Source organism: Drosophila takahashii, chromosome 2L (assembly GCF_030179915.1).
Source record: "Drosophila takahashii strain IR98-3 E-12201 chromosome 2L, DtakHiC1v2, whole genome shotgun sequence".
NCBI lineage: Eukaryota > Metazoa > Arthropoda > Insecta > Diptera > Drosophilidae > Drosophila > Drosophila takahashii.
In genome coordinates this window covers 3,512,296-3,539,143 of record NC_091678.1, presented here as the reverse complement: position 1 = coordinate 3,539,143, position 26,848 = coordinate 3,512,296, and the positions used below count along the sequence as shown (strand labels likewise).

The 26,848-nt window shown below is 36.2% G+C and overlaps 9 protein-coding genes across 15 annotated transcripts; 6 read left to right on the top strand and 3 right to left on the bottom strand.

Annotated features, from left to right (window-relative positions):
- Window positions 1–28: 28 nt before the first annotated feature.
- On the bottom strand, window positions 29–6,864 carry LOC108062099 (phenoloxidase-activating factor 2-like). Of its 3 annotated transcripts, none has more exons than XM_070214182.1 (4): window positions 6,722–6,864; window positions 1,568–1,931; window positions 1,249–1,504; window positions 29–717 (listed from the first exon to the last, which is right to left on the bottom strand). In XM_070214182.1, the coding sequence occupies exons 1-4, from the start codon at window positions 6,751–6,753 to the stop codon at window positions 110–112; spliced, it is 1,260 nt and encodes a 419-aa protein (XP_070070283.1). In that variant the 5' UTR covers window positions 6,754–6,864; the 3' UTR covers window positions 29–109. The 3 variants fall into 3 exon arrangements, with proteins under 3 accessions (XP_070070283.1, XP_070070288.1, XP_017004125.2); XM_070214187.1 differs by lacking the exon at window positions 6,722–6,864 and adding an exon at window positions 6,495–6,635; XM_017148636.3 differs by lacking the exon at window positions 6,722–6,864 and adding an exon at window positions 3,093–3,214.
- On the top strand, window positions 3,680–4,537 carry l(2)SH0834 (lethal (2) SH0834). The gene is made up of 2 exons (XM_017148500.3): window positions 3,680–3,893; window positions 4,068–4,537. Exons 1-2 carry the CDS (start codon window positions 3,737–3,739, stop codon window positions 4,520–4,522), a joined length of 612 nt encoding a protein of 203 aa, XP_017003989.2. The 5' UTR covers window positions 3,680–3,736; the 3' UTR covers window positions 4,523–4,537.
- Window positions 5,139–7,859, top strand: Cdk5alpha (Cdk5 activator-like protein). Its single transcript, XM_017148644.3, has 5 exons — window positions 5,139–5,337; window positions 5,562–6,457; window positions 7,039–7,176; window positions 7,244–7,449; window positions 7,570–7,859. The coding sequence occupies exons 2-5, from the start codon at window positions 5,567–5,569 to the stop codon at window positions 7,709–7,711; spliced, it is 1,377 nt and encodes a 458-aa protein (XP_017004133.2). The 5' UTR covers window positions 5,139–5,337; window positions 5,562–5,566; the 3' UTR covers window positions 7,712–7,859.
- Window positions 7,860–7,980: 121 nt separating this feature from the next.
- On the bottom strand, window positions 7,981–9,112 carry LOC108062108 (ubiquitin thioesterase otubain-like). Its single transcript, XM_017148645.3, has 3 exons — window positions 8,894–9,112; window positions 8,532–8,831; window positions 7,981–8,475 (listed from the first exon to the last, which is right to left on the bottom strand). Exons 1-3 carry the CDS (start codon window positions 8,966–8,968, stop codon window positions 8,062–8,064), a joined length of 789 nt encoding a protein of 262 aa, XP_017004134.2. The 5' UTR covers window positions 8,969–9,112; the 3' UTR covers window positions 7,981–8,061.
- Window positions 9,113–9,485: 373 nt separating this feature from the next.
- Window positions 9,486–20,767, bottom strand: LOC108062035 (phenoloxidase-activating factor 2-like). 2 transcript variants are annotated; one of them, XM_070218783.1, is made up of 4 exons: window positions 20,597–20,767; window positions 10,481–10,799; window positions 10,158–10,413; window positions 9,486–10,101 (listed from the first exon to the last, which is right to left on the bottom strand). In XM_070218783.1, exons 1-4 carry the CDS (start codon window positions 20,707–20,709, stop codon window positions 9,494–9,496), a joined length of 1,296 nt encoding a protein of 431 aa, XP_070074884.1. In that variant the 5' UTR covers window positions 20,710–20,767; the 3' UTR covers window positions 9,486–9,493. The 2 variants fall into 2 exon arrangements, with proteins under 2 accessions (XP_070074884.1, XP_017004025.2); XM_017148536.3 differs by lacking the exon at window positions 20,597–20,767 and adding an exon at window positions 11,573–11,636.
- nmd (no mitochondrial derivative) lies at window positions 12,690–14,015 on the top strand. Its single transcript, XM_017148537.3, has 2 exons — window positions 12,690–12,965; window positions 13,032–14,015. The coding sequence occupies exons 1-2, from the start codon at window positions 12,784–12,786 to the stop codon at window positions 13,957–13,959; spliced, it is 1,110 nt and encodes a 369-aa protein (XP_017004026.1). The 5' UTR covers window positions 12,690–12,783; the 3' UTR covers window positions 13,960–14,015.
- On the top strand, window positions 14,636–16,652 carry LOC108062039 (uncharacterized). The gene is made up of 2 exons (XM_017148539.3): window positions 14,636–14,753; window positions 14,810–16,652. Exons 1-2 carry the CDS (start codon window positions 14,742–14,744, stop codon window positions 16,313–16,315), a joined length of 1,518 nt encoding a protein of 505 aa, XP_017004028.2. The 5' UTR covers window positions 14,636–14,741; the 3' UTR covers window positions 16,316–16,652.
- CYLD (ubiquitin carboxyl-terminal hydrolase CYLD) lies at window positions 16,814–21,029 on the top strand. 4 transcript variants are annotated; one of them, XM_017148529.3, is made up of 11 exons: window positions 16,814–16,941; window positions 17,430–17,606; window positions 17,662–17,879; window positions 18,791–19,022; window positions 19,125–19,300; window positions 19,368–19,522; window positions 19,576–19,794; window positions 19,852–20,086; window positions 20,147–20,288; window positions 20,345–20,541; window positions 20,774–21,029. In XM_017148529.3, the coding sequence occupies exons 2-11, from the start codon at window positions 17,446–17,448 to the stop codon at window positions 20,965–20,967; spliced, it is 1,929 nt and encodes a 642-aa protein (XP_017004018.2). In that variant the 5' UTR covers window positions 16,814–16,941; window positions 17,430–17,445; the 3' UTR covers window positions 20,968–21,029. The 4 variants fall into 4 exon arrangements, with proteins under 4 accessions (XP_017004018.2, XP_070074881.1, XP_070074880.1 ...); XM_070218780.1 differs by having other exon boundaries at window positions 16,819–16,955; XM_070218779.1 differs by lacking the exon at window positions 16,814–16,941 and adding an exon at window positions 17,013–17,152.
- A 2,132-nt stretch (window positions 21,030–23,161) lies between these two features.
- On the top strand, window positions 23,162–26,209 carry Hand (heart- and neural crest derivatives-expressed protein). Its single transcript, XM_017148538.3, has 4 exons — window positions 23,162–23,344; window positions 23,553–23,749; window positions 23,867–24,022; window positions 26,033–26,209. Exons 1-4 carry the CDS (start codon window positions 23,254–23,256, stop codon window positions 26,111–26,113), a joined length of 525 nt encoding a protein of 174 aa, XP_017004027.2. The 5' UTR covers window positions 23,162–23,253; the 3' UTR covers window positions 26,114–26,209.
- Window positions 26,210–26,848: the final 639 nt, after the last annotated feature.

The following is a 26,848-nucleotide window of genomic DNA, read 5'->3' as shown; positions in this document are numbered from 1 at the left end:
CCCAATTAATCCAGAAAAAGAAATTAACTTTATTTTGTAATCTCCAGTTATTGGATTACATATTTTTATTTTTTGTTCTCGATTAACCTCTTGGAAGGTTTGTCTAAATCTATGCTGTATAGAATTTGGGGTCAATATTCCAAATCTTCAATTTAGCGTCAATCCATGGACGAAGTTTAGCCACGCTGGCATACACACCGGGTATGTTTTCCTCTCCACAGCCGATTCCCCAGGCAACAATGCCGGCCGACTTGAATCGTCCCTTCTGGCCCTTAATGGGGCATACTAATGGGGAACCTCCGTCTCCCTTGCAAGTATCCTTATCCTTTTCGCCGCCAGCACAAATAAAGCTGTCGTGCAAAATAAAGTGCCTGCCGAGACGAGTTTCGCGCAGGTTGGTCTGGCACTGTTGTTCCGGGACCACAGGCATATCCACCTTTTTCAGGATTACCTGGTATTCCCCGTCCTTGCCAAACTTGTTCTTACCCCAGCCGGTAGCATAACAACGATCATAATCAAAGTTTTCACCCACGTCGGGCAGGCAGACGGTTTGAATGTTGGGCTGGAAGGTAAATGGGCTTTCCAGCAGCATCACAGCAACATCGTTGTAAAGGGCTCCCTTATTATACTGTTCATGATACACTATTTCCTTCACATATCGGTCCTCATGCGCAATGATTTCAGTCTTTGTCTGCGTGTCCCATTCCCCGGCTCTCACTGAAATCAGCAATTAAAAAATGGGTATAAGTAATCCCAAGGACGGAACTTACTTACTAGAGCCCTGCGTGAATCATTCAATTTTGGCTATAATAGTTTGCCATGAATTTTCTGATATGTTTAATTGAATTAAATTAATTCAATTCTATGTGAAATAAATTGAATGTTTTTCTAATTTATTTTGAATTGAAAGAATGAATGAATAATTTTTATGAATTTGCCAGATTTTTCTTGTGCTTTATTTTGAGAACAAAAAGTAGACATTTTTTAACAAATCAATGTTAACTACATAGTAAATAAAATTCATGCCGATTTAATCACAAAATTATGGCCCTTTCTTCTTTAAAAGAAATTGTCGTTTGAATTATTTGGGAATTCATGCCATTCATTCATTCGATTCTATTAAACTCAAAATTCAAATTCATTCAATTCTATTAAACTCAAAATTCTAATTAATTCATTCATATAAAACAAAAAATTCAAAATAATTTATTGAATCCATTCAGGGCTCTATTTTGGTTGGTTACTTACCAACAATGGAACTTGGTTGCTTGTTGTGAACACAATGAGCAGCAGTCAGAACCACATTGGGAGCTATTAAAGCTCCTCCGCATTCGTACAAGTTGAGCTGTCCTTCCTCTCGGAGAATTGCCAGCATCCAAGGGAATTCTCCGAACTCAGCCTCCTGGTTTACAGCTCCAGTGATTTTGAAGCCAACGCCGTTGGGATTCGAGTAGCCGCAGCCTTCAGGATTCTCAGGGGCGACTGGGAATATGGGATCTTTTCTCTTTAGCATAAAAATAGGTTAGAAATCAGAAAGTTAAAATTTAAAATATTTTTAAATACATACCTTGTTTGGAAGATCGCAGCACAGATCCAAATAGTTTTTGCATTGTGCGCCCGTATCGATTCGAATATCAATTATACCATCGCCACTGGTGTTGATCGTGTCATTTGCACACAGCCAGCGTGGAACACACTCTTTTTGATCGCCACAGGATTGATATTGGGCTGCTCCTGATCCGTTTCCTGATCCTGAGTTACTGGACGAATCTTTTGGATTGACAACTGGAGTTGGAGGGCTCGTTGTGGAGGAGCTAGGTGTTTCATCGGTTTTGAAAATGTCTGCAATCAGGTTGTCCAGGGAAGTATCTTGCGCTCCACAAGTGAATATGCAGACGCATATTATAAGGCTGTTTAGTAATATCATAATACTAGAAAAGAAAAATAAATATTCCGTTCATTACTTTTAAGAAACCAAATTTAGGTCAAAAAAGCTCATTTAATCGAAAATATGTTAACTCAAGGTAAACATTATGACAAAAGCTTAAGTATTGATGATATAACGACGCTTGTTATTGGTGGAATATCGCACTTAAAGCGGTAAAGGTAATTCCCCCGAAGAGAATGACACATATTTCTGAGCAAAACAGGCGGATACGGATACTTTTATGCGTTTAAGCTGGCATCCATTAAGGCTTTAAAGCTTTCTCCCCATCAATTTTAAAATTTATTATCTGGCCAGTTTGGCTTTGCTTTCTTTTTGTATTTAACATATGTATTGTTCTTAATCAAATACATAATAAATAAGAACATGTCGCTATCAGGCCTATTTGCTTTTAGGTTCGAATAAAAGTTCAGGCGATAAGAAATCCAAGTGTTTGGGGGCTCACAAATGCACAGGAGTTAGGGTGGGTCAATTTTAATAGAAACAGAGCAATTATAATTTTAAAATACACAAAAGAAGAGGCAAGCTTTAACGTTACGTAATTAGAACTCAACATCTCTCAGGTTTTCTCATGGTAAACTACCAAAATGGCCCTTGGTATGTATGTACATCAAAATCATACCAATTCCTGATTGAAATACCAATTAAACCTTTTTTCAACCAAGTATGGGTAACTTTCAGGGACTATTTTCTCCCAATTAAATAATAAATTAGAAGAGCACCAACCATTTTGTATTAACATACAAAAGGTACACGACTTATCCGTCATTATCATGGTCTTTAGTAAAAAAAAATAAACTATCTTTTTTGCAAATGAAATACACAAATAACTGGTTTTGGATTCGAGTTAACATGTGCATTATACAATTCATATTCATGAATGTATGTGAATAGCAGAATTTTACTCAAAACATATATGAACGTGAGCCAGGGTTATTTTTTACACTTTATATATTGAACTTTAACATCCACAGATTGATTACACTTCAAATATACATGCTACAAACATATATATATTTTTTTTTGAGAGAGAGCATAAAACGCTGAGATAGGAAGAAATCTATCTAGATATTATTTTAGAAAAATTATGTGCACCTATTTTCATTTTATTACTCTTAGTCTTAATTTTAATTTATACAATACGTACTCTATAATTTAAACCTCTTTAATTTGATAAGGTAGCAAAGCGTTCGGCAAGTAATGAACAATACACTCGACTGATTTGATTTCTGATTCAGTCTTAAGTGTGAGCTGACGATCTTCGCTTCCGACGAGCTTTAAAGCTGGTTCTAAATGAAGTTCCCAGCTTACGTATCACACAGTAAAAAACTAGTGGAACTTTAAAAAAATATAAAAATTTTTTAAGTCAAATGGGACTATAGTATAATGAGTTTGTTTAACCGTCTATAACCGGTTCCCTCTCATTGATTAATTACATTATTTTCTGTTTAAAGTGGCTTCAATGGATCCAGTTCAGTATCCTGGTCAGTACCTTTGTTGTTTCATTCTCGCGCCAAAAATTTGAAAACTTCCAGAGAAGAAAAAAAAAATTAAGGTATTATTTATTTTATAGTATTTATATGTCTCAGAATAAATTTGTTAAAAAACTGAATTAATTAAACGCGCATCACATAGTAAAAATATCAAATCATTTCTTCTTGGGACGTTACTTAAAAATTCCGTTTTCCACTGGTCCAAAATTGTCAAGACATCGGCTTTATCTTGACATATTTACCAGAAAACGGTCATACAAAATATAAGAAATTTCAAGTTAACTTTGTGTTTATAAATATGGATAATAATGATTCAAAAGCAACAGATGAAATTTCTGCTCAGCAGTCTATTGCGTTGAGACGTGAACTACGTAGAAAGAAAATATTGGAAGCCTCTAAGTCACGACTAGACAAATTAAATGGCAGAGTTTCAGCACTACAGAACGAAAACATAGGTAACACGTGATAATTTATGCACAGCTAAGTACATTGTTCATATGTACATCATTCATACATATGTAAATAAAAGTCTTGTGATTTCGGTCAAAATCCACATCAAATTGAAATCTTTTCAGAAACCATACAAAAATGTTTTTTATACATTATATTTGATTATTAATTTCTTTCAGATGACGGACCTACAAATACCCAATACTCCGACCCAGAGGTGGAGCCGGATATTCCCGTTAAACGTTCATTTTTGCCGGAACAACCTGCGACCCCGGTAGTCAGTGCTCCAAATATATTGCTGAAGAGCAGAGTTCACATTATCTTGGCAGCTGTCGTAGGATTCATACTAGCGTTATATACCAATAGCAGCGTTTTCTTTCCTGTTCTGCTCTTTGTGATTTTGGAACTTGCATTTCTGCAGTATCATAAACGCGACTGCTTGCCGCCCAGCGTGGGACCGATGTTACTTATGTTCATTAATCCAAATATTACCAACAAAATTAAGCAGTTTAGCAGTATATTTTTGATCCTCCAGTCACTTTTGGGTGATCTTGCTATCACTGTCTGTGTGGTGTGCTCAGGAAGCGTGTTGTTATTAAATTTTAACTCTGATTTTGTTACCGTCTTGAAATAAAGATAATAGTTGTGACTTTTGAGTTTTATTAAGGGAAACTAGATTATTATAAGCAAGGGTCTAAAAATCCAGACCCTTCTATTATTTTAAACTAAATATTTAAACAAATATCCTAGAAATCCTCTTATTTTTTATTAAAAGACTAGTCTCGAATTAAAATCTCCCGCCTTTGCGATTTCAACACTGGTAGGGACTTTGAAAGTTATGCAACACTAGGGTATTTTTTAAATATCTACTTATGTATGTGTGTGAGACCGTTATCTTAAAACTTAATCTAAATATTTAAATAAAAATGTAATTTTCATTAACAAGGTTTAATAAAAGGTTTTTAATAAATATTAAAGAATTAAACCTAATAATCAGATGTATAAAAAATTATCTTATATAAAAATTGAAATGCGTCAGATAAAAAAAACTAAACACAAAAATAATTCAAATTCTAGTAAGGGTTTCAGCATTGTAACCTCAAGTCCTAGCAATATTCAAATGGTGGTACAAAACACCTTTACTGAGCATGCTCAGAAATGCAAAAAAGGAAAAGTGCCCACCCTCGCCTGTGGGCCTGCGCATACTTTGTATCGATTTTAAGACTGTGTACTTATTTCATAAGCTTGTAGCGAAAAGATGTTTTCATAAACAAGTGCTACGTTGAAATCTGTGCTAAAAAATATATGATTGGTGGAAACAGACTCCGTAGATAAGTACAATTATGCAGCCGTTAAAAATGGCATAACACCGTGCTTCTACAAAAGGATATTCGCGTTTTTAAACAGTCTTGGCAGATTTTTTCCCCCGAGTAATAAAAAACTAATAAGGTAAAAACGGCCTCTAGTTTTAGTATCCATAGAAATACTTTGAGATATTATTTTTAAGCAAAGAGTGTTCTTGACGTGTTTTTTCTTGCACATTCCTGCTTACGCGCAGAGTATGCATATGAGGCATGAGTACTTTGATTAAAAATCAATATTTTAAAATAACCTCACCAACAACAGCGAAGGAGGGCGTTCGAGGGTCTTATTGATTTAAACCTTAATTCCAGCCACCATGGGAACGGTGTTGAGTTTTAATCCGCGGGATCGGCATCCCATATACTCGTCTCAGCCAAATTTTCAATATAATCACTCGACCGATATACGAAACGAAAACGACAGTACTGGTTCAATTGATTCACACCTAAATAACTTCTCGTACGAGCAATTAAATAACGCCAAGAACAGGGAGAACAAGAAGTCGGCCTGCCATCAAATGTCCAAGAACGTCATAGGACAGCCTGGTACTTGTGGGGGAGTGCACATAAACCTACAGACACAAACTCAGCTGAGCTCGCACAATTTGAACAACTTGACAAATGCCTCCAAGGATACGATTACCAATGTCCTGGACAGCCACAACGAGAACTCGGTCCTCAAGGCGGAGAAGAGCTCCTTCGAGAAGAACCTGAAGAAGCACTCGATCTTCATAAACGCCCTCTCCTGGAAGAAGCTCTCCACGTCGCATAACAAGAAGAAGATCGAGAACAAGAACAAGTGTGCAAACCTGCCCACTGCCTGCTTCAAGGCCCAGCTCCTGGAGTCCTCCGCGTTCGCCTCCTCCTCGGACAAGAATCGAAACATCCAGCTGCACTGCAACCGCATCGAGGAGCACAACCAGCAGCACTGCAACCAGCATCAGCACCAGCATCAGCATCAGCACCAGAATCAGAATCAGAATCAGGCCCAGGACATCCGCGAGGAGGTCATCACCGGACCGCCCAGCAAATCGCAGAACCCTTCCAAGGCGAAAGACCCCGTCAAGGTCAACAACAAGAACTCGATATCGCACCACAACAAGCTCATCCAGAAGCAGCCCCTGACGCTCAGCCTGCCCCAGCAAGTCCAGGCATCGTCCATTCAGATCAAAAATACCAACCAGATCCCTCGCAAGACCGTCATTCAGGTTAGTAATCTGGCAGGATTTACCAAGTTATATATACCCATCTATTCGTTTAAGATCCTTTAATAAATGGTTTTTTTCAACCGCTTTATATAATTTATATTATTGATTCACTTTAGATAATTTAGATATTTTTTTCACAAACATTTTGACAGTCTGAACCGAATTAAAGTAGTTTTTGTCATGATTAGAAGTCAGATTTACAGTGAATTAATTTATTTCCAGTCATTCAAGATTATTTTTAAGAAATTGCGTCAATCAACTTACTTAAGAGCTTGTCTCGTTTGAATACATTTCATTTTTATTTTATTTTTAAAGATTTTTCTGGGCCAATATGGTAAATTTTCTATTATTTTATTTGCGTTTTGTGAAGCTTAAAGCAAAAACTACTTGCTTTGAAGTCAAGTTAAATTTAAGGAAGTTAAACTTCACTTTTATTAAACTTTTCTTTAACCGTAACTTGATAAAAATCTATGCGTTGGCCGAAGGACTTCAGTTTCCAGTGCCATTTTCTTTAAATTAATTTTAGTATTGTATACTAGCTTTAATATGACAAAATAAATAAAAATAAAAAATCTATGCAGGCATCTACTTCGGAATTGCTTAAGTGCTTGGGAATGTTTTTGCACTGTCGTTGTCAAAGACTAAACAACTTCGATGCCGGAGATGCTGTAATGTGGCTGAGAGCTGTGGATCGCAGCCTTTTGCTCCAAGGATGGCAGGTATGAGATCTTAACACTCCAAATTTCTGATCGAAATTTCTTAAAAACATGTTCCTTGGATTTATAGGATGTAGCGTTTATAAACCCGGCAAACGTGGTATTTGTCTACATGCTAGTTCGCGAATTGGTTAGCGGAGAAGAGAGCAAGGAATCAGATCTTCAGGCTTCAGTACTCACCTGTTTGTATCTGTCCTACTCGTACATGGGCAATGAAATTAGCTATCCTCTCAAACCATTTTTGGTTGAAGACTCAAAGGAAAAGTTTTGGGACAGGTAATACTATATGCTTAATTAAGCTTTCATCTTTGAATATACATAGAGTCCAAATAAAGTACAAAACATATTTATCTCCTTTATTGATTTCTAACCCCATACCCCATTTTTATTTTACAGATGCCTCGTCATTGTAAACAAGCTAAGTGATAAAATGCTTAAAATCAATGCTGAGCCTGGATTTTTTACCGAAGTCTTTACTGAGCTGAAATCTTGTGGTCAATATCATCCTACAATTAAATCGTACTGCGGAGGCGCCTGACGGACGGACGACCGGGAGATTATTGTCAACCTCTCATTGTCTGCGCATCGCCAGAAATTTCCCGACGAAATGATGGCGAAGTACCGTTAATAAAACTTAATATTTTATAAAACATTAGACAATTTCATTATGTCACTATCACAATCGTTCAAATCAAATAATAAAGATTAGTGTTTAAATAAATTAACATCTACGATATGTGTAAAACAAACGTTTCGCTTTTCTGGTTGGTTTGAGGGTCTAGTAAAAAGGATTAAGGCTTATTGAGATTTATATGCAAATAAATGGTAATTTATTTTACACCTTATATACATAAATCGTTCCATGATCTAGAAACTATTAAGAGCAATTTAATTTGGATACAGTATATCGTAGTGGCCTGGTCTATAAATCAGGTAAATTCTGGGCTCAGTTCCCTCGGGGAAATCGTGGGCCTTGACGGTGCCGCCTTCGCCTCGATCCAAGTACTCAACCCGTACCCCTGCGCCGAGGGCAGTGCAAAGGGCGATTATGTGGATGTGATCCGACTCCTTGTACATCGGTTCCACTTCGAGATGCCGGAAGGCCTCGATGGTTAGGTCCCCCTCGATGAAATTCTGGTAAAAGTCGGCCTCCTCCTGCAGTTTTCCCGAGGTAATCAAACGGAGGTAGACCACCACGTAGTCCGAATATCCCTGCTCGTTGAAGATTTTGTGCAACTCGCTCTGAACCTGGCTGTGTCCGCCTGGATTGTCGGGACTGACGCGCTTGATGACCTCCATGAACTAGGTAATACAAAGGGCATAAGTAATACAATTCACGCTTGACAAGATGTACTTACGGTCTCATGGAAGTCCTCTAGGGTGAAGCTGGGAAATCCCAGCTGAACTAGCTTCTCCTTGGACTCCTCGGCCAGCTTGCGGAACTCCTGATAGGCACTGCTGTTTGAGATCAAGTACTCCAAGTACGAGTAGGCGAAGGCCCGGAAGAAACAATTGCCATCGGGGCGGGTGCGGCGAATGAACTTGTACTTCTTGGCGAGGTCCTGGATCTTGGCGGTGAAGATCTCGTCGCCATTGTACTCCGCCCACAGGCAAGTCAGGGGCAACTGCTCGCTGACCAAGGGAGTAGTATCACTGATCTGAAATTATTATGCAGGGCGTTATTATTGCCCTGTACACTGCCTTCTTTCTGCACACTCACCTCCTTCTCGATGTCCCGCTGCTGCTGAATAATTAGCTCGTCACGATTGCCGTCGTTCTGCTTAAACGATTCCATGTTTCTGTTTCCGTAAGTACCGAACAATTGAAGTCGGCGTTCCGTTTGGATTTACAAATTTGTGTTCATTTGATGAATAAACTGAGAATTCCTGTTCATCATATGTATGTGTAAGCGCATCGAATATTACACACACACGTTCAGAAGCGAAGCCCCCAGACACATTGATGCTTTCGATTTTATCGCAGCGTTATCGATATGGGGTTCCACTTCCAATTATTTCTTTTGTTTTATTTATTATTAAATAAATTATTATTATAAATAAAAATAAAACAAAATAAGGTAATACGATTTCATAACTTTAATTTAAATATTTTTAATAATAAGCTTTACACCGAGACTACCATAGTTCTTTAAACTATCGATTGCAAATTCTCCCGCTAAAAAAATTTAAATTTGAATTCAATTCATTTTCCAAACTCTCTTAAGTTATAACTCAATATTTGAACTGTAATAAGTTTATTTATATTTATCCCAATTCGTCAGAAAGTACATAATAAAATATTTAATTATTACATTTTGATTTTAGGGTGTATAATAGGTGGGATCAATATTCCAATTTTGCAATTTTGCGTCAATCCACGGACGAAGATAGGCCACGTTGGCATACAAACCGGGGATGTTTTCTTCGCCACAGAGGACTCCCCAGGAAATAATTCCGGCCGACACAAATCGGTCTTTCTGGCCCTTAATTGGGCATACTAGGGGGGAACCTCCGTCTCCCTTGCAAGTATCCTTGTCCTTTTCGCCGCCAGCGCAAATGAAACTGTCGTGTAAAATAAAGTGCCTGCCGAGACGAGTTTCTCGCAGGTTTGCCTGGCACTGTTGTGCAGGCACCACGGGCATATCCACCTTTTTCAGGATTACCTGGTATTCCCCGTCCTTGCCAAACTGGTTTTTGCCCCAGCCGGTTGCATAACAACGATCAAAATCAAAGTTCTCACCCACATTGGGCAAACAAACTGGTTGAATGTTTGGTTTGGAGGAAAATGGGCTTTCCAGTAACATAAGAGCAATGTCGTTGTAAAGGGCTCCCTTATTAAACTGTTCATGATACACTATTTCCTTCACATGTCGGTCCTCATGGCCAATGATTTCTTGCGTTATTTGCGTGTCCCATTCCCCAGCTCTCACTGAAATTATTAGCTTAGAATTAGTATTAGAAATAACATTAAAGACACTTTCTTACCAACAATAGAACTCCGTTCTTTGTTGCGAGCACAATGAGCCGCAGTCAAAACCACATTCGGAGCTATCAAAGCTCCTCCGCATTCGTACACGTTACGTGGTCCTTCTTCTCGGAGAATTGCTAACATCCAAGGGAATTCTCCAAACTCGGCCTCCTGGTTTACAGCTCCAATAATTTTAAAGCCAACGCCGTTGGAATTCTTGTAACCACAGCCCTTGGGATTATCAGGTGCAATCGGGAATATAGGGTCAACGCTCTATATTACCAGATTAGATAAAAAATTGGAATAAAAACTTTTTTAACATTTTTTACTTTTACTTCACCTTGTTTGAAAGATCACAGCACAGGTCCATATAGTTTTTGCATTGTGAGCCAGATCCGATTCGAATATCAATTAGACCTTCTCCATTGGTGTTAATCGTGCCACTTTTACACAACCAACGGCGAACACACTCTTTTTGATAGCCACAGGATTCAATTTGGACTGATCCTGGATTTGCATTTGAAGTAATTGGTCCGATTGAGCTACGTGTATCACCGGTTCTAAAAATTTCTGCAATCAAATTGTCCACGGAAGTGTTTTGCGCTCCACAAGTTAAAATGCAGGCGCATAATATAAGGAAATTGAGTAATATCATGTTACTGAAAAATAAAAATACGATTTCTTGGTAAAATCTTTCAAAATATGTGCCTAAACATCCGCTTGGGTGGATATTGCCTATTCTTACACATTGGTTGGGTAAACCATAAAATACTTCAGCACAAGAAGATACAATTTTCTTTCTTCAACACAAGATCATCTATATTTTTTTTAAAGCTTTAAAATTTGAACTTTTTTTTTCTCTCACAAGACTTTATATATTAAATTATAAGCGAAAAAACAACCTTTCAGTATACGACTGAGCGATAATTATCATGGCTTTTAATGCTAACAGTACTTTTATTTGTTAATAAAAATGCCATATAACTGGTGTTAGTTACAATGTAACACGTGCATTAAAAATGTTTATCAATGCCCATATGACCATATATAAATGTCATAAGCCAGAACTTTTTTATACACTTTATTCATTAATCTTTAACATCTGGCAGAATAAATACATATGTATATGGATGTATATTTACACAGGTATTCAATTATAAAGACATTTCCCTAAAATATATTTTGAATATATATTTTGAATTGCTTATTAGAAATCGATTTCAAAATCGCACTTCAAGATTTTTAAACTTAAAAGTAAATTTTAATCATAGCAAAAAAAATTTAAGATAAGTTTTCATTTTATGCTTTAGCGAGGATATAAACATTATTACTGGATGTATCTTCCTAAATAGTGAGTGAGCAAAATCTTTTAGGACTTAAATCGCGCAGACAGGAAGATCTTAAAGTTAAGTTATTAAAATATAATACATACTCGTTTGCTTAGACTTATTTAATTTGACGAGGTAGCGAAACGTTCGGCCAGCAATGAACCAAAATCACAACTAATTTGATTTCTGAAACAATCTTTCTTAAAGCCAATCAGCTTTAAAGCTGCTTCCCAATAAAGTTCTTAGCTTACGTTTTACACAGAAAATTCCAGTTTCAATTTAAGAGTCAGTTATATTCTATGATAGAATTTCTATCATATCAAATGGGACTTTTAAACGTTGAATAGAATCTACTAAAACCCCTTATATTTCTGCAGTTTTTATAAATTCATTTGATATAGAAGACTTTAACTTAACTTTCCATTACATTTAAACTGGTTTTGTTCAGTGTAACACGTAAGCTGGGAACTATAGTTAAAACCAGCTTTAAAGCTTCTTTACATTCTGTGACCCCGTCGGTTTTGGTTTGTTGATTTCCAAACCAATCGTCCCCAAAACCATCAACGGTTTCGGTGACACCCACAACCTTAAAACAAGAAATTATATTATTGTTATTATTATTAACAATTTATTATTATAAATTAACACTAGATTTTTAAGAAACAGGGGGATTCCCTAAACTGTTGAATTGCTGAATTGTTGAATTTTGGTCAGCTGTTAATTAGCTGTTCCATACAAAGTCAACTTTCAGAAATTTCAGCAATTCAACAGCCTCGGGGCTGTTTAAAATTTTGTTGAATTGCTGAAAAGCCAGAGTTGTCACCTTTTTTTAAAAGTCGTGGCAACTCTGTAACATTTTAGTATCACCAGTAAGCATTATTTATTTTAAAATAAACTTTGAAAGCATATTTGTGGTTCTTTTTACCTTGGTAACACTTTTAGACAGTAACTAGCAATAATAAATCAAATTTTACATGCTTTAAGTTCCGTGAAACTTTTCAACAAATAACAGCTGTTTGAAAATTCAACAGGAACCATTTTGGGTCGTTCCCTTAATTGCTGAAATTTTTGTTGAATTTTCAACAATTCAGCAATTCAACAGTTTAGGGAATCCCCTATAATTAAATAACGAATTTTAAAAATGATAATAATCGATAGAGCCTAGTAAAACATGCATCCAAACAATTTAAAAACATCGATACATTGAGTTTTCTATCGCTGTTTTTCCACCCCTAGTCTTGTGCATGGAAAAAGAAGAGTAAAAAAATCACATTTGTCACAACGTTTTCGCTTCAAATAGAATATCTGCTAGGACATGGATAACTTCGGCTTTGGAGGCGCCGAGCTGAGCAAGGGACAAATGTTCCAAGTGCTGATTCGTCTTTCTGTGGCCTCGCTGATAACGTTTTATTCGGTGAAATGGATGATGAACCAGTTGGACCCGACCAGTAAAAACAAGAAAAAAGCCAAAGTCCTGGCCGAAGAGCAGTTGAAAAGGTTTTTATTGATTTAAGATAGAGAAGGGCGTTATTTATGACACTTATCTAAATTCTTGCCTTGCAGACTGGCCGAGAAAGACGGGTTCAAGCTGAATGCCCAAGAGTTTAACGACTACGAGTTAATGATTGCGTCACATTTGGTTGTTCCGGCCGACATAACAGTCAGTTGGTCCGATATCGCCGGTCTGGATACCGTCATTCAGGAGCTGAGGGAATCGGTGGTTCTGCCGGTCCAGCACAAGGATCTCTTCAAGCGCTCGAAGTTGTGGCAGGCGCCCAAAGGCGTTCTGCTCCATGGGCCTCCCGGCTGCGGAAAAACGCTGATAGCGAAGGCGACGGCAAAGGAGGCGGGAATGCGCTTTATCAACTTAGACGTCGCCATTCTCACCGATAAGTGGTACGGGGAATCCCAGAAATTGACTTCGGCCGTCTTTTCGCTGGCTGCGAAAATCGAGCCATGCATCATATTCATTGACGAAATCGATTCCTTCCTGCGTTCCCGCAACTTGAACGACCACGAGGCCACCGCCATGATGAAGACCCAGTTTATGATGCTGTGGGATGGCCTCAGCACAAACTCCAATTCGACTGTGATCGTAATGGGCGCCACGAACAGACCTCAGGATCTGGACAAGGCCATTCTCCGCAGGATGCCAGCTCAGTTCCACATTGGCCTTCCTACCGAAACGCAGCGAAACGACATTCTGAAATTGATTCTGCAGTCGGAGGAAATAAGCCAGGATGTCGACCTGAACCGCTTGTCCAAGCTCACAAATAACTTTTCGGGCTCTGACCTCCGGGAAATGTGCCGGAATGCATCGGTTTACAGGATGAGGCAGCTCATCACTTCTAGCGACCCATCCGGCGCAGCTCTGGATCGAAATAACGTTAGCATCACCATGGATGATTTGCTAAGCTCACACTTAAAAATTAAGGAGTCTAAGATGCACACGGGAAGTCTATTTTTAGAAAATAGAATCGAGTTAGACTAAGTTTATTATTGTTGATTTCATGCAGTCAATATATCCAAAAACTTAAATAGTTCTAATACATTGTTTATTTTTCTTTCGCTTGGAAATAATCAGAGGTGTGTGTGATGAGTAATAATAGAAAATGTTCCATAGGGAGCTTCTTATCGGAAATGGTTTCTGTCAGTTACTTAACCCTGTTCTGTAATCACCAAATGGGTGTACGGAAAATGCAATTTATTCACTCTTGAAAACTGCAACGGATACTGCAGGAAATTACATAATTCATGGCGTTTCCGTAAACCGGAGCTCAATGCACTTTAATTACTACAGGAGCGAGCTTCTTTGAAATATTCACCTAGAGAAATTTCAAACATTTAAAAAAATATTGCACTTGTACAAATGCATATAAAACTAAAGTCACGCGACCGCGGGCTTTCAATCGTAAAGAAATATAAGTGTACTTTTGCTGATTTATCCACTTCCAAGAGGGCAAGTTAAATCTCTGATGATTTTTGCATTTGCTTAGTAAAAATAAAAAAGGCTGTTTTATATTTTAATGGAATTTTTGAACGAAATTTCTAGCGCAATAAATTAATGTATTAACCTAAAAAAAACATTTAAGAAAAAAATACATTAATTGTAGTGTATTCAAAGTTCAGTTCAAGAAATTAAACTTCATAAATTTTTAATTATGTTTCATGTTCATATAAATACTTTCTTGGAACGGCGAAAAAATCATTTCTGTTCAAGGCGTTGAACAAACCACATCCCAAATCCAAGCGAGACTAAAAAAAATTTTAAGAATGAACCCTATGGTAAGCTATACTCAAAAACGTCTTGTAAAATGTTACTTACAAATTTCCCATTTCAGATAACTTTCTTTCCTGGATATTTATTTATACCTTTAATCATTTTTGGAAGTGCGGCACAAAGTAATTCCTATGCTGTGAATAAAAGCAGAAATGTTGAAAGCCATGATTGGAGCTATCCTGATTTCGGAAAGGAACCTATTCATAATACCGGAAGAAGACCGGACAAACTGGCTATGCAACATTTTAACCGAGAGCCTGATCGAAACGTGACTTTAAAGCGCGGCCTGAAAACCTATCAAAAGCCATCCGAGAGAATAACGAGACATAAAAACAAATATAAACCGCCAAATGCTCTGAGGAAAAATGTCAGTCCCCATTACACGGATGACAGTTCGGAAAGTAAGCACTACCACACTTTTGAGGAAATTCATGAGCATATAGATGAAGAGGATGGACAGTACCAGGCATCTGAGCAAATCGGAACCCAATCCATTCTGCATGAACAGGGGGAACAGCAGCAACACTCAAGTAAGAAGGATAGCAAGCGGATGAAAGTCAAGATCAAGCATCATCATCACCACCATCATCACAACCACATCAAGGAAATGATTAAAACAGTCCCTCAACCGTATCCCGTGGAAAAAGTTGTGCACGTACCCATTGAGAAAATTGTGGAGAAGATCGTACATGTACCCAAGCTTGTAAATGTAACGGTTGAGAAAATAATACATGTGCCAATTGAAAAAATTGTGGAGAAGGTGATACACATCCCCAAACCGGTCCAAGTTCCAAAACCATATGTGGTCGAAAAAATCATTGAGAAAATAGTCCATGTCCCAAAACCGTATCCAGTTCTACGGACCGTGCCCTATCCAGTGGAAATCAAAGTGCCCCAGAAAGTGCCAGTTCCCTACAAGGTTGAGGTAGAACGAAAGGTCCCAGTTTACATTCGATCAAGTGAGCCATATAAATTCGAGCCATCACCTTTTGAACACTATCCCCGACCGGAGGAGTTCAAATACAATGTGGAATTGGAGCATCCGCCGCCTAGAGAGCATGAGCCTTCTTCTCTACCATCATCAAATTATTATAACAGGGTATATAAATCAAGGGAACTGGACCATCCCCCGAGGATAGAAGACTATCAAAATACAATACCATCGCAGTATGGTCAGGAATATGTAACCAAAAGCAGTACTGAGCCGCAGTATAAGCAGGAATACATGACCAAAAGTAATCTGGAACCGCAGTATAAGCACGAATACATAGCCAAAAGTAATCTTGAAACAACTTCTACTGGACGAGATGCAGTTTCCCTCAAACTTGTGGGTCCCACTACTCATTTTAATATAACGGGAAAGGATTTGGAGACCGCAAACTCAGCTCCAGAATTTGTTAATAGCTCAAATGTAGACCTAAGTCCGCAGGAATCGGCTAATGCCTTTCGCGGAATGCCTTTCTCCTTTCCATTCCAATTTGTTCAGCTGCAACCAATGGGCTTTCAAAATGCTATAAACTTGGAACTACCAGTTCCATCCACAGCAGCTGAGGGACCTCAGAAGTAAATTAAGGAACAGCTGTTGAACTTAATCCTGCCTATAAAAACTGTTACATATGACTAGAATTCATTGCTTTTAATTTGGACTCCAACAGAATTATAAACAACAATAAAAATAGATTAAATTCTAGAACGTATTAAACACTTTACCGAAATATTTGATATATGTTGTAAATTATGTCTAAAAACGAAAATTATTTAAGAAAATATATTTAAAAACTTGTACGTAATAAAAAAAATTGGTAAACGAGAGGATAAACTCTGTTAGACATTTGTTTTGACCTATGTATCGTACTCCTACAGTTAATTGAGCAAAAAAAAATGTACACCTCGTCAAAAGTTTTACTGATAATGGATATACAATTTAAAAAATCAATCAGAAATCTGTAATCTTTTGCAAATTAGATCCAAAATAAGACAAAAAACCTTTTACATAACAGTCGGACTCGACCGTAGTCTGGACAGGGCCTTACAGGAACACCATTAATGTTAATCGAAAATCGATGACGATATCCAGAATTTATTCCAATCGCATTCTAAAAGACACAAAATAGTATAAATACCAAAATATAATTCAAGGATATAACTACTATCTTATTTGTTTGTTATAAACATATGTTTAGGACTGAAATTGTAATAAAACTTTGGTAACAATGGGTCGGCCACCTCAGTCACTTGGCATTCCGGTCGGCAACAACATTTGTAAATCGATGTAGTGACGTTGTTGTGTGTCATTGTTTTTATCAATTAGGGAACAATTTTAGGGGAATCGTGATTGTTATTTGATGTAATTGGTACTTGAAGACTTCTTTTGTGAAAATGTGCGCAAGATCCGCTCAATAAGGTAGAAAACATTGCCTGTTTATTAAAATGATTTCAGAGCAACCTGATGTCGCGTACATACATACATACGTTTGTATGCAAGCAAATGCAAACAAGCAGTTACATCAATAATCAAGGCCGATTTCCGTTTAACTTACAAATGTACATACAAATGTATATAGACAGCTGTGTAAAATATAAAATGATGGTTCCTTAAAGATACTTAAACAAACAGCTAGTCACCATTCATATTTAATAAATACGATTTTATTTAATCATTACAACTTTTTCTTATACAGCCTTTAGTTGGAAATAATGAATTCCAAATCCGATCATGAAGCCGAAAAAGAAAAAAAGTTAACCATTACTAATAGATTTAGTGACTCCCTGGAGAACTATGAACTATCCAACGAGAGCGAGCACAAAACCCATGTTTATCCAAAGAAGATTCCCAATAGAAAAAATGGAATATTAAAGTAAGTAGATCAGATGGCAGTTATTAAATAAAGCTAATCAACTTACAATATTTAGAAACAGCGAGGGAAACCATGGAGCTGTGGAAAATCCCTATCACGAGGATGTTGATTTGGCAGACATTCTTGGAACAAATTGGCCCAAACGAGCGGGAGCGGCTGCTATGATTTTAAACAACAAAAGCAAATCGGCAACAGAACCAAATATTTGCGAAGATACAATTCTGAAACCATCTTCCCCTACATTACCAAAAGTTGAACCAGAGGAACCCCTACGTAAGTTTCTGTTAGCGGTTTGCCTAGAAGCTTAAAGAGGAATTCTTGTATTGGTTGAGCGCGATAACGGGGAAGTCCCTATTTTTAATAACTTTAAAGCGTTATGAATACAAAACAAAGTTTAATGATTAGGATTTTTTGTTGATTTGGGGCACTTATTTATGGTTTTAAGTTTTTTTACTCAAAAGTTGCACTACAGTTAAACTTTTCAAACAGGAAATCACTCTTGAGGCTTTTATTAACATAAATCTTTGTTCGCTATTATTATTATTAGTTCACACACTTGTTTACATATTTCTCTGTATAAAAATAATCGTTTTATACTTCGAAGTTCCATATTTCCTTTTTTTTTTAACTATGCAATAGATAATAGATAATTTTACAACGATAAATTTTTAAACCTATAATCGATGATTTTTTAAAGTTTTTGTAAGTTATTTATTCACTTTGCTATCTTGCAAAACATCTCAGAAGAAAATGTGCATTTATTTTTAGACCGCCGGCCAAATACATACAAATACATATATTCTATTTACGTTCACGTAAAATGCCAGTTCTCTGAGTTGATACATGCAGTTGTTGAGGAGTTTTATTTGCGTTGAACTTTGTCAAAGCTCACAACTGCTAAATAATATTAACATCATTAACGAAACCGTGCTGTGCGAATATTCAAAATGAATATGTACCAAAAACCAGTGTCTTCTGAGTTGGATATCCACAACAATATCCCATTGACAGTGTTGGAATTTTATTCACCGAATTACATGCCCGAAGAACCGGGTATGTTTGATTACGAAACGGAACGCTATTTCAGAAAGAGGGACACTTTGAGTTTCTGAGGGAGCTGTTTCTAGATTTTAAGAATACCACAAGAAAGATCTTTCTAATTTTTGTATTTTTATTTATTCTAGGATTCACAATCGCTGATTACCAGCCTCTGATTGAAATACCTGGAACCGAGCTAGCGATTGGTTCCCTTGTAGAAGTCTCGAATTCTGGAGTGTGTGACGATTTATATGGCGTTATAAGATGGATTGGTATTCCTCCTGGGCTACCAAGAAACGTACTCGTTGGTATAGAGGTTGAAGACGAATCAAACTTGAAAAATGTTGTGACATCGGATGGAAGGCATAATGGTGTTCGGTATGATATTTTTGATAACTCTAAATTAGGAGTACAATTTTCTCACTTCTCTTCCAGTCGCATATATACTAAAAACTATCTTTTTATCTCGCATTGTTTCAGCTTATTTACTTGCCACGATGGTCGAGCTATTTTTGTACCAGCCAACAGATGCACTGCTGACCGACGATTCGCTGATGTTGATAATAGTATTTCTGCAAACAGAGTTTCCACTAACCAAGCAAAGAAATTTGGTGTCGCTGACTGCCCAGCTATTTATGGTTCGATACCACCACTAGGTAAGTGGTAAACACACTTGAGAGAATGTAAATAAATTTACTTACTTATTTACTTATTTGTTTTTAGAAATACACAGCTCTGAAGAGCTTGCAAGTATTTGTGGGAAGTTCAAAGGAATACAAGGACACCATAATTCCTGCTATCTTGATGCCACACTATTTTCAATGTTCACATTCACCAGTGTGTTTGATTCAATTCTGTACAGGCACCCGGGACCACAAGTAAGCAATTCAAATTGTCTACCGATTTCCATAATTTATTATATTTTCCACAGGACATTCGTAATTATGGTGAAGTTCAGAAGGTTTTGCGCGATGAAATCGTCAATCCACTGCGAAAAAACGTTTTTGTGCGATCTGATCGTGTGATGAAGCTTCGCGAATTGTTGGATCAGCTTAGTTCTGTTAGCGGTCTCACCTGCGAGGAGAAAGATCCAGAAGAGTTCCTAAATAGTTTGCTCTCACAAATAATGCGAGTTGAACCCTTTTTAAAGGTGAGCTGATATACCATTTGTTTAAGTTTATTACTAAATAACTAATTCCTTTTATAGCTAAGCTCGGGACAAGATTCTTATTTTTACCAATTATTCGTGGAGAAGGATGAAAAGTTAACATTGCCGAGTGTCCAGCAACTGTTTGAGCAAAGCTTTCACTCCTCGGATATAAAACTCAAGGAGGTTCCTTCTTGTTTCATCATTCAAATGCCTCGTTTCGGAAAAAATTATAAGATGTATCCAAGAATATTGCCATCGCAAGTACTTGATGTGACGGACATTATTGAAAATTGTAGGTTTTCGCAATGCTCTGTTTTAAAATTTTATTAATTAATCGAATACCTTACCCTAGCTCCACGACAGTGCTCTCTTTGTGGCAAACTGGCTGAGTACGAATGCCGCGATTGCTTTGGTAGCCTGCAAGCTGGGTCGGGACTTGAATGCACAGCGTTTTGTCCAAAGTGTCTTAAAACGTTTCACTCTCACATCAAGAGGTTCGATAGCTTAAATAAGTAAATACTCGTATATCACTGAAACCACTTTCTTTCAGAACTAATCATGTGTCGAAGAAGATCTACAGCCCGAAAGAATTTAGAATCATGGCCGAGCACATGGTTGTTCCGCGATTGTACATGGAATTATTTGCAGTCGTGTGCATAGAAACGTCTCATTACGTGGCGTTTGTAAAGTCTGGGTCTGGGCCTGATGCACCGTGGTGCTTTTTCGATTCAATGGCGGATAGAAAAGGTAAGCTCCCCGCTCATGTTAAATACACTGAACAATCCTTTTACAATTGGCTTACCATTTTAACTTCTGGATTATATTTCGGTTCTCATCAATTGTAGGATTAATAAAGTGGGAAGTAAAAAGAACTTGGCTACCATCAGAACAGTTTATATTTTCTGAACAAGCCATTTCCTTCCGAACACTCGTTTTATTGTTTTGTTTGCCCTAATCATTTTTTCATCAATCATTTCAGGTGAACAGAATGGATACAATATACCTGAAATTACGTGTGTTCCAGAATTAACACAGTGGCTCTCGGAAGAAGGCGCACGATCTATAAATGAAACTTCAACGAACGATAAAGTATTACCTGAACACGCTAAGCGTATTTTTTGCGATGCCTATATGTGTCTGTACCAAAGCACAGATATTATGATGTACCATTAGAACAAATTTATCTATAATAAAGATGGATACAATAAACATTTTTGTAAAATTCACCAGTGCAATGAATTTTGTAATTATTTATGGATATTGGTAATTTCGTAAGTAAACTTTTAAGGAATTGTTTGGTAAGCTTAGTATTACCACACAAATCGGGCATATTCTTATCCAATTAGTCTAATAGTACAATTATAATCAATACAATATTACCAGAAGAAGATAAATTATAACAACAAACTTTTGAAGCACAGGGCGGCAACACTACTACTATTTTGACCGCAGCTGTATACTTTTATGTTTTTTGACTATGTTTTCTAGAATTTGTTTCTCCCTTTAAAAAAAATCGTAAAATTATTCTAAGTATGGGGTTTGAAAGATAAAGAGTGTGTAATTTGAAAAACTTTAACGTTTAAACAAACCATAAATCCGTTTGCTTCTGAGGCCTCCGGAGAGATGGCCAGTTTCAGCATTTTTCGAACTTTGAGGTCCTTGTGCTAAGAATCCGTGCGTCGGGGAACTTTTTGGAAAACGCAGTTTAGCTTGGGTATTCGAAACGAATTCAAAAATATAGCATCCATCGAGGTAAATTTAAAAAGCATTCATTTTGTTGCACAGTGTTACCTTTCGAGTCCATGCAAAAAAAACAATGAAGCCATTTCGATTTTTCATTAATCCCGGCGAATCGACTTATGTATACTCTATAGTATATGGGCACTTCCAAAATGTCGCTCGGGACATTTGCACACCTTTAAAGTTGAAAAAAAATTGTAAAACAATGGATTTTAATTTTAATTATGGGCTTTTCTATTCACTCTTCCCAAGCTCTATTTTTGGTAAAAATCTTGATTTTGTACCACTTTTAGTTTTTAAGATATCGGTAAAAAACTGCCATATTCGCTCGGGACAAAAATAGAAGTGGATTTCGGGGAAGTTCATACAACACCAGAAATTAGCGAATTCTGATGGAATATTTGAATGCGATTTTTTTTAGAATGTTGTTCAAACATGTCGCTGTGAAATGCTTTTGGTTTCACTCAAAAATTCTTTGCCGTTTTTTTTTTTATGCAGTTTCAACCACATTCGCTCGGGACATGTCGCTCGGGACATTTTTTCCGACTGTTTTGTAAAGCGGATTTCTTTACCTCTATCTCTCAATTGCTGGATGTTTTGCTTTTAACTTAATAGTTTAGCATGTGAATGAAGCATTCAGTACAGAAAAATGTCACATATTAGCATTCCTATAGGATAAATTAACAACAGAAGACAGGTCCAAAAAATAACAAAAAAATAGCCAAAAACTGATTTTTGCGTATATTGGTGGGGTTTGTCATAAAAATAATCAAACTATACTCCAAATTTGTAGTTAAGCTCAGTATCCAACTAATTAGAAACTAATATTGAGGCAAAATCAGGTGGAAATATGTTTTATTCAAGTTTCAAGGTTTTTGGCTTGGTGGACTTTTTTTTGGAAGTGCCCATATATGTATATGTAGGTATATCTACGATTGGACAACTTTTGAACAGTTTTATCCAGATAGCTTTCAAACATACATTTATGGATAGGTTTATAAATTTTGGCGGCAAGGTCTTCTTCAAACACTTTAAAATAAAATTGTAACTCCCTCTGCAAGGGTAAACAAAATAATGATTATTGGACTATTTCGTGACTGATATTATTTCCTTCAAAAATATGGCTCAAAATTTGAAAACAAAATTATTTACTGCAGAAATTAAAATAGGTATTATAAAAAATTAAAATTTCTATAAAAAAATATTGAGTTTTTTAAGCAAAAAATAAACATTTTCCAATCATGTTTTCTGTACCCTATACCTTCTCTGTATAGTCAAAGAATTTTTTTATCTATAACCAATTTACAAGCTCCTAATAAAATGTTTATCCCCAAACTTTTAGTATTAGTAGAGTTTTTAGTCAAGGCAACAGGACTGATAGAACGACTTAGTACAAATGGCTCAAACACAGAGGAACTAGACCATGGAAGGCAAGTCATATTCGGATAGATAATCAAACATATATACATACATACACGGGTACATACAATCTTGAAGTGCTCACTATTGGCCGGCGGAGATATTACAAAAAGGCAGCGCTCGGATTGGTGGATTTTTGAGGGAGGATATCCAGATGCTGCTGCTTACTCATTGAACAAGTGAAACAGTTTTTCAGTTCCGTCCCAGCCAGCAAAGACGAATTTTATGTTCCGTACCAGCAGTGAAAATGAAGATCTCCAATCGCGAAATTATTTTCAATTTATATAATTAAAATAAAAAATGTTTAAAAATTCGGTTGCCTTGGGGCGTGAATACTCAACCATGTATTATAACTCAGTATATAATGCAGCTACCATGTTCGACATGAAACGTAAATGTTTAACTCATTTGTTCTTTGTGGCAGTGAAATCAATTAAATTAATCAGATATTTGCAAACAACTTAAATCTTAATTTGTGGAACTACCAAAAATTATAGTACAAATTCAACTGAAGTGATTTAAAATGGAACATTTTAAGAAATCCGCAATTATTGTAGAGTTGTTTTAATTAAAGCTTATATGTTTTAATGTTGTTTCAGACTCTGAAAGTCAAGTTCAGCAACAGATATATAACACAAATCACATAGGTTATGTGCCAGCTTCGAGTACTCGGATCGTTAAGAAACGAAATACAGCTAACAAAAAGGAGAGGAGGCGGACACAAAGCATAAACAACGCGTTTTCCTACCTTCGGGAAAAGATACCTAACGTTCCTACAGATACAAAATTATCGAAGGTACTTTCACCGGCGGAGATTAATCTGCTTGAATTTTTATCGCAAATATTTTAATATTAAATATTTGCTACATTTTGATCGATATAATGTTAAGTAATTGTTTGGTTTACTTAACAGATTAAAACATTGAAGTTGGCCATATTGTACATAAACTACTTAGTTAATGTTCTTGATGGAGATCAGGATCCGAAAGGCGGTTTTCGAGCAGAACTAAAGCCGGCCAGCCGGAAAATTTGTAGCGAAAAGAAACACTGTTTAAAGTCAGAGCCTCAAGTAAGAAAAACATTTTTTGTTTTACTAAATTAGTTTTTAATTTACTTTTGCATAAGGACTGCTATTGATTTTCTACCATATTCAATCAATGCAAAAACCTTGGATGTGTTGATCCGACGGAATAATAGAACTAGACAACTTACATTTTTTTTATTAAACGATTTTTGTGATTATTGTGCTTGGCAATTATCGTCATGTAGTTTTACTGACGACTATATTTATGCAAATTGATATTTTTTTGCTCAAGATATCAATTTAAGATTTTAAGTAACGATAATTTCGTAGATACCTAATCAAAAGAACATTGCGCTTTTTATACTTTTGTTGCTAAGAAATAGAGATACAAGAGGCTTCTGCTTATTGGGGGCGTTTAATTTATTATTTTTGTAGATAGTTATCATGAGCCTAATACATTTCTGTGTATATTTTAAACCAATTCTCATCTTAAATTCTGTTTTCATCTTATTGAGGTCTATAGTCGGAATTTGTATTTTTATTGTACACAAGATTGGTTCTCCCCACCCTCAATACTTTGTTTCTGCACTGGGGTAGATATCTCAATTGTTTGTTTATTATAAGAAATAAAAGCACTTGACTTTATAAAAGAACATTTGAGTTCTGCGTTCAAAAAGAATCCAACCGTAAAGCGCGGGGCAATTTTCTCTTTTAATACGCAAGTGAAAACACGATTGATTTTCTTAATGGAAATGCAGTGCCATGTTTAGCATCAAAAATCGAGATTGGACATATGTATAAGACCAGTGACCGGTTGTAAGTTGTACTTTATTGTGCAATTTGGGAAGTGATAAACCGCAGACACACGCAGGCGTAATTGAGAATCCATGCTATCCGAGCGCCGCCCTCACGAAAAGAGGGGTGAATGCTGGCAGCATTACTTTAATAGGGCAATCTGGTTACAGATATGAATGTAAGAGACAAGTGCCTAAGTGCGGTTTCAAAAGTGTTTAATCCATTAAGGGTTTGATTAATCAAGTGCTTTGTCAAAACACTTCGCTGGGAAATATTGAAAACATCAAGGAAATAATTTCAGATGGTTTTTTTGAAAAATTGTTTGTTCTTTTTGAATTAAGAGATTAGATGTAATCTTTAACATTTCAAGCACTCCACAATGGAAAACTTTATAGATTTGTTTTACAAACTCAGAATGATTTCCCAATGCCAATTTTTTGGATGTTGTCTTGCCTTCCAAACAAAAACAATTAAAACTGAACTACATTTCTAAATAAAATAGCAAAGTGTTTCCATAGTGCTTCCGTGCACGTGTTATCTTTTTGTTTACTTCTTAATTATCTATTTGTGGGTTCAAGTTGTATACAAAAAGAGAAACTATGATCTATACAAACAAAGCGAGTGCGTTAAACATCAGCCAGTACTTTTTGATTGAAGCTGCACATATGTACAAATATACATATATTCAAAATTAGCTACCAATTTGTCTAGTTTACCAATGAAGGTGTAAAAATGGTCCCAGGCCGTTAAAATCAAAATCTGTTACGAGAATAGAATTAAAAAATGAAACGATGGAAATCCCAAAAAAAACCTATTGAAAATCACTTTGTGTTTCAACATAACATGAACGAATCAAACCAACCTCCTATGGAAAATATGTATTGAAATGTAGATTTATTTGAAATTTTTAGAGATTGTTTTCTTGTTAACTGTTTTCTGCGATGGCTTCAAATTTAGTTTTATCCCAGTAGTAGCACCTGAGATATAAGAAGTTTTAAAGTCTTGCCAGGGGCATTCCAGATGCTCGAAGAGTTGCATTCAGAAACCACCAAAAACTCCCTTGTTAACTGTTTTGGTTGTTTCCAAATGTACATTTTTGACCTCCTATATTAGGATCAGGTTAGTCGTTTAAAAAGAATATTTACACATCTTTAATTGAGGTGTAATAAAATGATTGAATTAAAAAGTCGATTTAAGTTTATAAACTAAAAAAAAGTACTATTTTTTAACCAAAAACTTAATGGCTAATTCCTATTTCAGAATGTTCCCATGTCGACTAAGGGCCGTACAGGTTGGCCACAAGATGTTTGGGCATCGGAACTTATTCCAGAGCATAATTAGACTACCGTAATTTACTTACATTTTATTTCATAATAAATACACATTAATTAAGCATAAATAAATAAAAACATAAAATAAACAATATTACCAAAATAAAACATATTGTTTGCAACTTTATTTTAGAAATTGGTCTGTGTCACGGTCGATACTTACTTTTTGAAAATGTAAATCATTACAAAATTCTTCTGGATACAATTTTTTAGGCATACTCCACAGACAGCCATCGACCATCGTTCTACAGAAGGTCCAAAGTTTTGCCGTTCCGAAGATGTGACAGTTGGTCCGCCATGGTAATCCGCAATTTGTAGTATTTGCTTCAAACGATTTGTATTATGATGTTACCTAAATTAAGAGCTGCTTCACGTCAGCTGTTATCGGATGGTGCTCTGAGCGAATCTGAGTTTCATACTGTCTAAAATCCCAACTGTTTCTCCTCTGTGGCAATTAAATTTTTACATTTTCAAAATGGAAATCGGTTATTAGTTGTATGCCTTAGAAAATCATAACCTTCTGTATGAATTAAACAAATATATAAAACAGCTGTTCGTGTTGTGTATATGAATTTCTATTTAGAAACGCTTGGAATTTAACAGGTAAGGAAAATTTCACGGGGGAACGATTGAAATTTTATAATAGTGTCTATAGTCTACCTACAATACTGATAATACGATATCGCAAGACCTATTTATTTAAAACAATAAAACCAATTGATTTTAGATCAATATTCTGAAAAAG

What these genes read in the sequence shown, in the direction of transcription:
- CYLD (XM_017148529.3), top strand. Translation starts at nt 17,446, where the DNA reads ATGAATTCCAAATCCGATCATGAAGCCGAAAAAGAAAAAAAGTTAACC. An exon ending in GGAAGGCATAATGGTGTTCG is followed by an intron (nt 19,023 to 19,124) that starts GTATGATATTTT and finishes GCATTGTTTCAG; the next exon opens with CTTATTTACTTGCCACGATG. An exon ending in GAGTTGAACCCTTTTTAAAG is followed by an intron (nt 19,795 to 19,851) that starts GTGAGCTGATAT and finishes TTCCTTTTATAG; the next exon opens with CTAAGCTCGGGACAAGATTC.
- nmd (XM_017148537.3), top strand. Translation starts at nt 12,784, where the DNA reads ATGGATAACTTCGGCTTTGGAGGCGCCGAGCTGAGCAAGGGACAAATG. An exon ending in GCCGAAGAGCAGTTGAAAAG is followed by an intron (nt 12,966 to 13,031) that starts GTTTTTATTGAT and finishes CTTGCCTTGCAG; the next exon opens with ACTGGCCGAGAAAGACGGGT.
- LOC108062108 (XM_017148645.3), bottom strand. Translation starts at nt 8,968, where the DNA reads ATGGAATCGTTTAAGCAGAACGACGGCAATCGTGACGAGCTAATTATT. An exon ending in AGCGGGACATCGAGAAGGAG is followed by an intron (nt 8,832 to 8,893) that starts GTGAGTGTGCAG and finishes TAATAATTTCAG; the next exon opens with ATCAGTGATACTACTCCCTT. An exon ending in TAGAGGACTTCCATGAGACC is followed by an intron (nt 8,476 to 8,531) that starts GTAAGTACATCT and finishes TGTATTACCTAG; the next exon opens with TTCATGGAGGTCATCAAGCG.
- Cdk5alpha (XM_017148644.3), top strand. Translation starts at nt 5,567, where the DNA reads ATGGGAACGGTGTTGAGTTTTAATCCGCGGGATCGGCATCCCATATAC. An exon ending in CTCGCAAGACCGTCATTCAG is followed by an intron (nt 6,458 to 7,038) that starts GTTAGTAATCTG and finishes AAATCTATGCAG; the next exon opens with GCATCTACTTCGGAATTGCT. An exon ending in AAGGAAAAGTTTTGGGACAG is followed by an intron (nt 7,450 to 7,569) that starts GTAATACTATAT and finishes TTTATTTTACAG; the next exon opens with ATGCCTCGTCATTGTAAACA.
- LOC108062035 (XM_070218783.1), bottom strand. Translation starts at nt 20,709, where the DNA reads ATGGCTTGTTCAGAAAATATAAACTGTTCTGATGGTAGCCAAGTTCTT. An exon ending in GCTGTGATCTTTCAAACAAG is followed by an intron (nt 10,414 to 10,480) that starts GTGAAGTAAAAG and finishes CTGGTAATATAG; the next exon opens with AGCGTTGACCCTATATTCCC. An exon ending in AGAACGGAGTTCTATTGTTG is followed by an intron (nt 10,102 to 10,157) that starts GTAAGAAAGTGT and finishes TAATAATTTCAG; the next exon opens with TGAGAGCTGGGGAATGGGAC.
- LOC108062099 (XM_070214182.1), bottom strand. Translation starts at nt 6,753, where the DNA reads ATGAAATGTATTCAAACGAGACAAGCTCTTAA. An exon ending in CAAACGAGACAAGCTCTTAA is followed by an intron (nt 1,932 to 6,721) that starts GTAAGTTGATTG and finishes TTTCTTTTCTAG; the next exon opens with TATTATGATATTACTAAACA. An exon ending in GCAACCAAGTTCCATTGTTG is followed by an intron (nt 718 to 1,248) that starts GTAAGTAACCAA and finishes TGCTGATTTCAG; the next exon opens with TGAGAGCCGGGGAATGGGAC.
- Hand (XM_017148538.3), top strand. Translation starts at nt 23,254, where the DNA reads ATGTTTAAAAATTCGGTTGCCTTGGGGCGTGAATACTCAACCATGTAT. An exon ending in TACCATGTTCGACATGAAAC is followed by an intron (nt 23,345 to 23,552) that starts GTAAATGTTTAA and finishes ATGTTGTTTCAG; the next exon opens with ACTCTGAAAGTCAAGTTCAG. An exon ending in CAGATACAAAATTATCGAAG is followed by an intron (nt 23,750 to 23,866) that starts GTACTTTCACCG and finishes TTTACTTAACAG; the next exon opens with ATTAAAACATTGAAGTTGGC.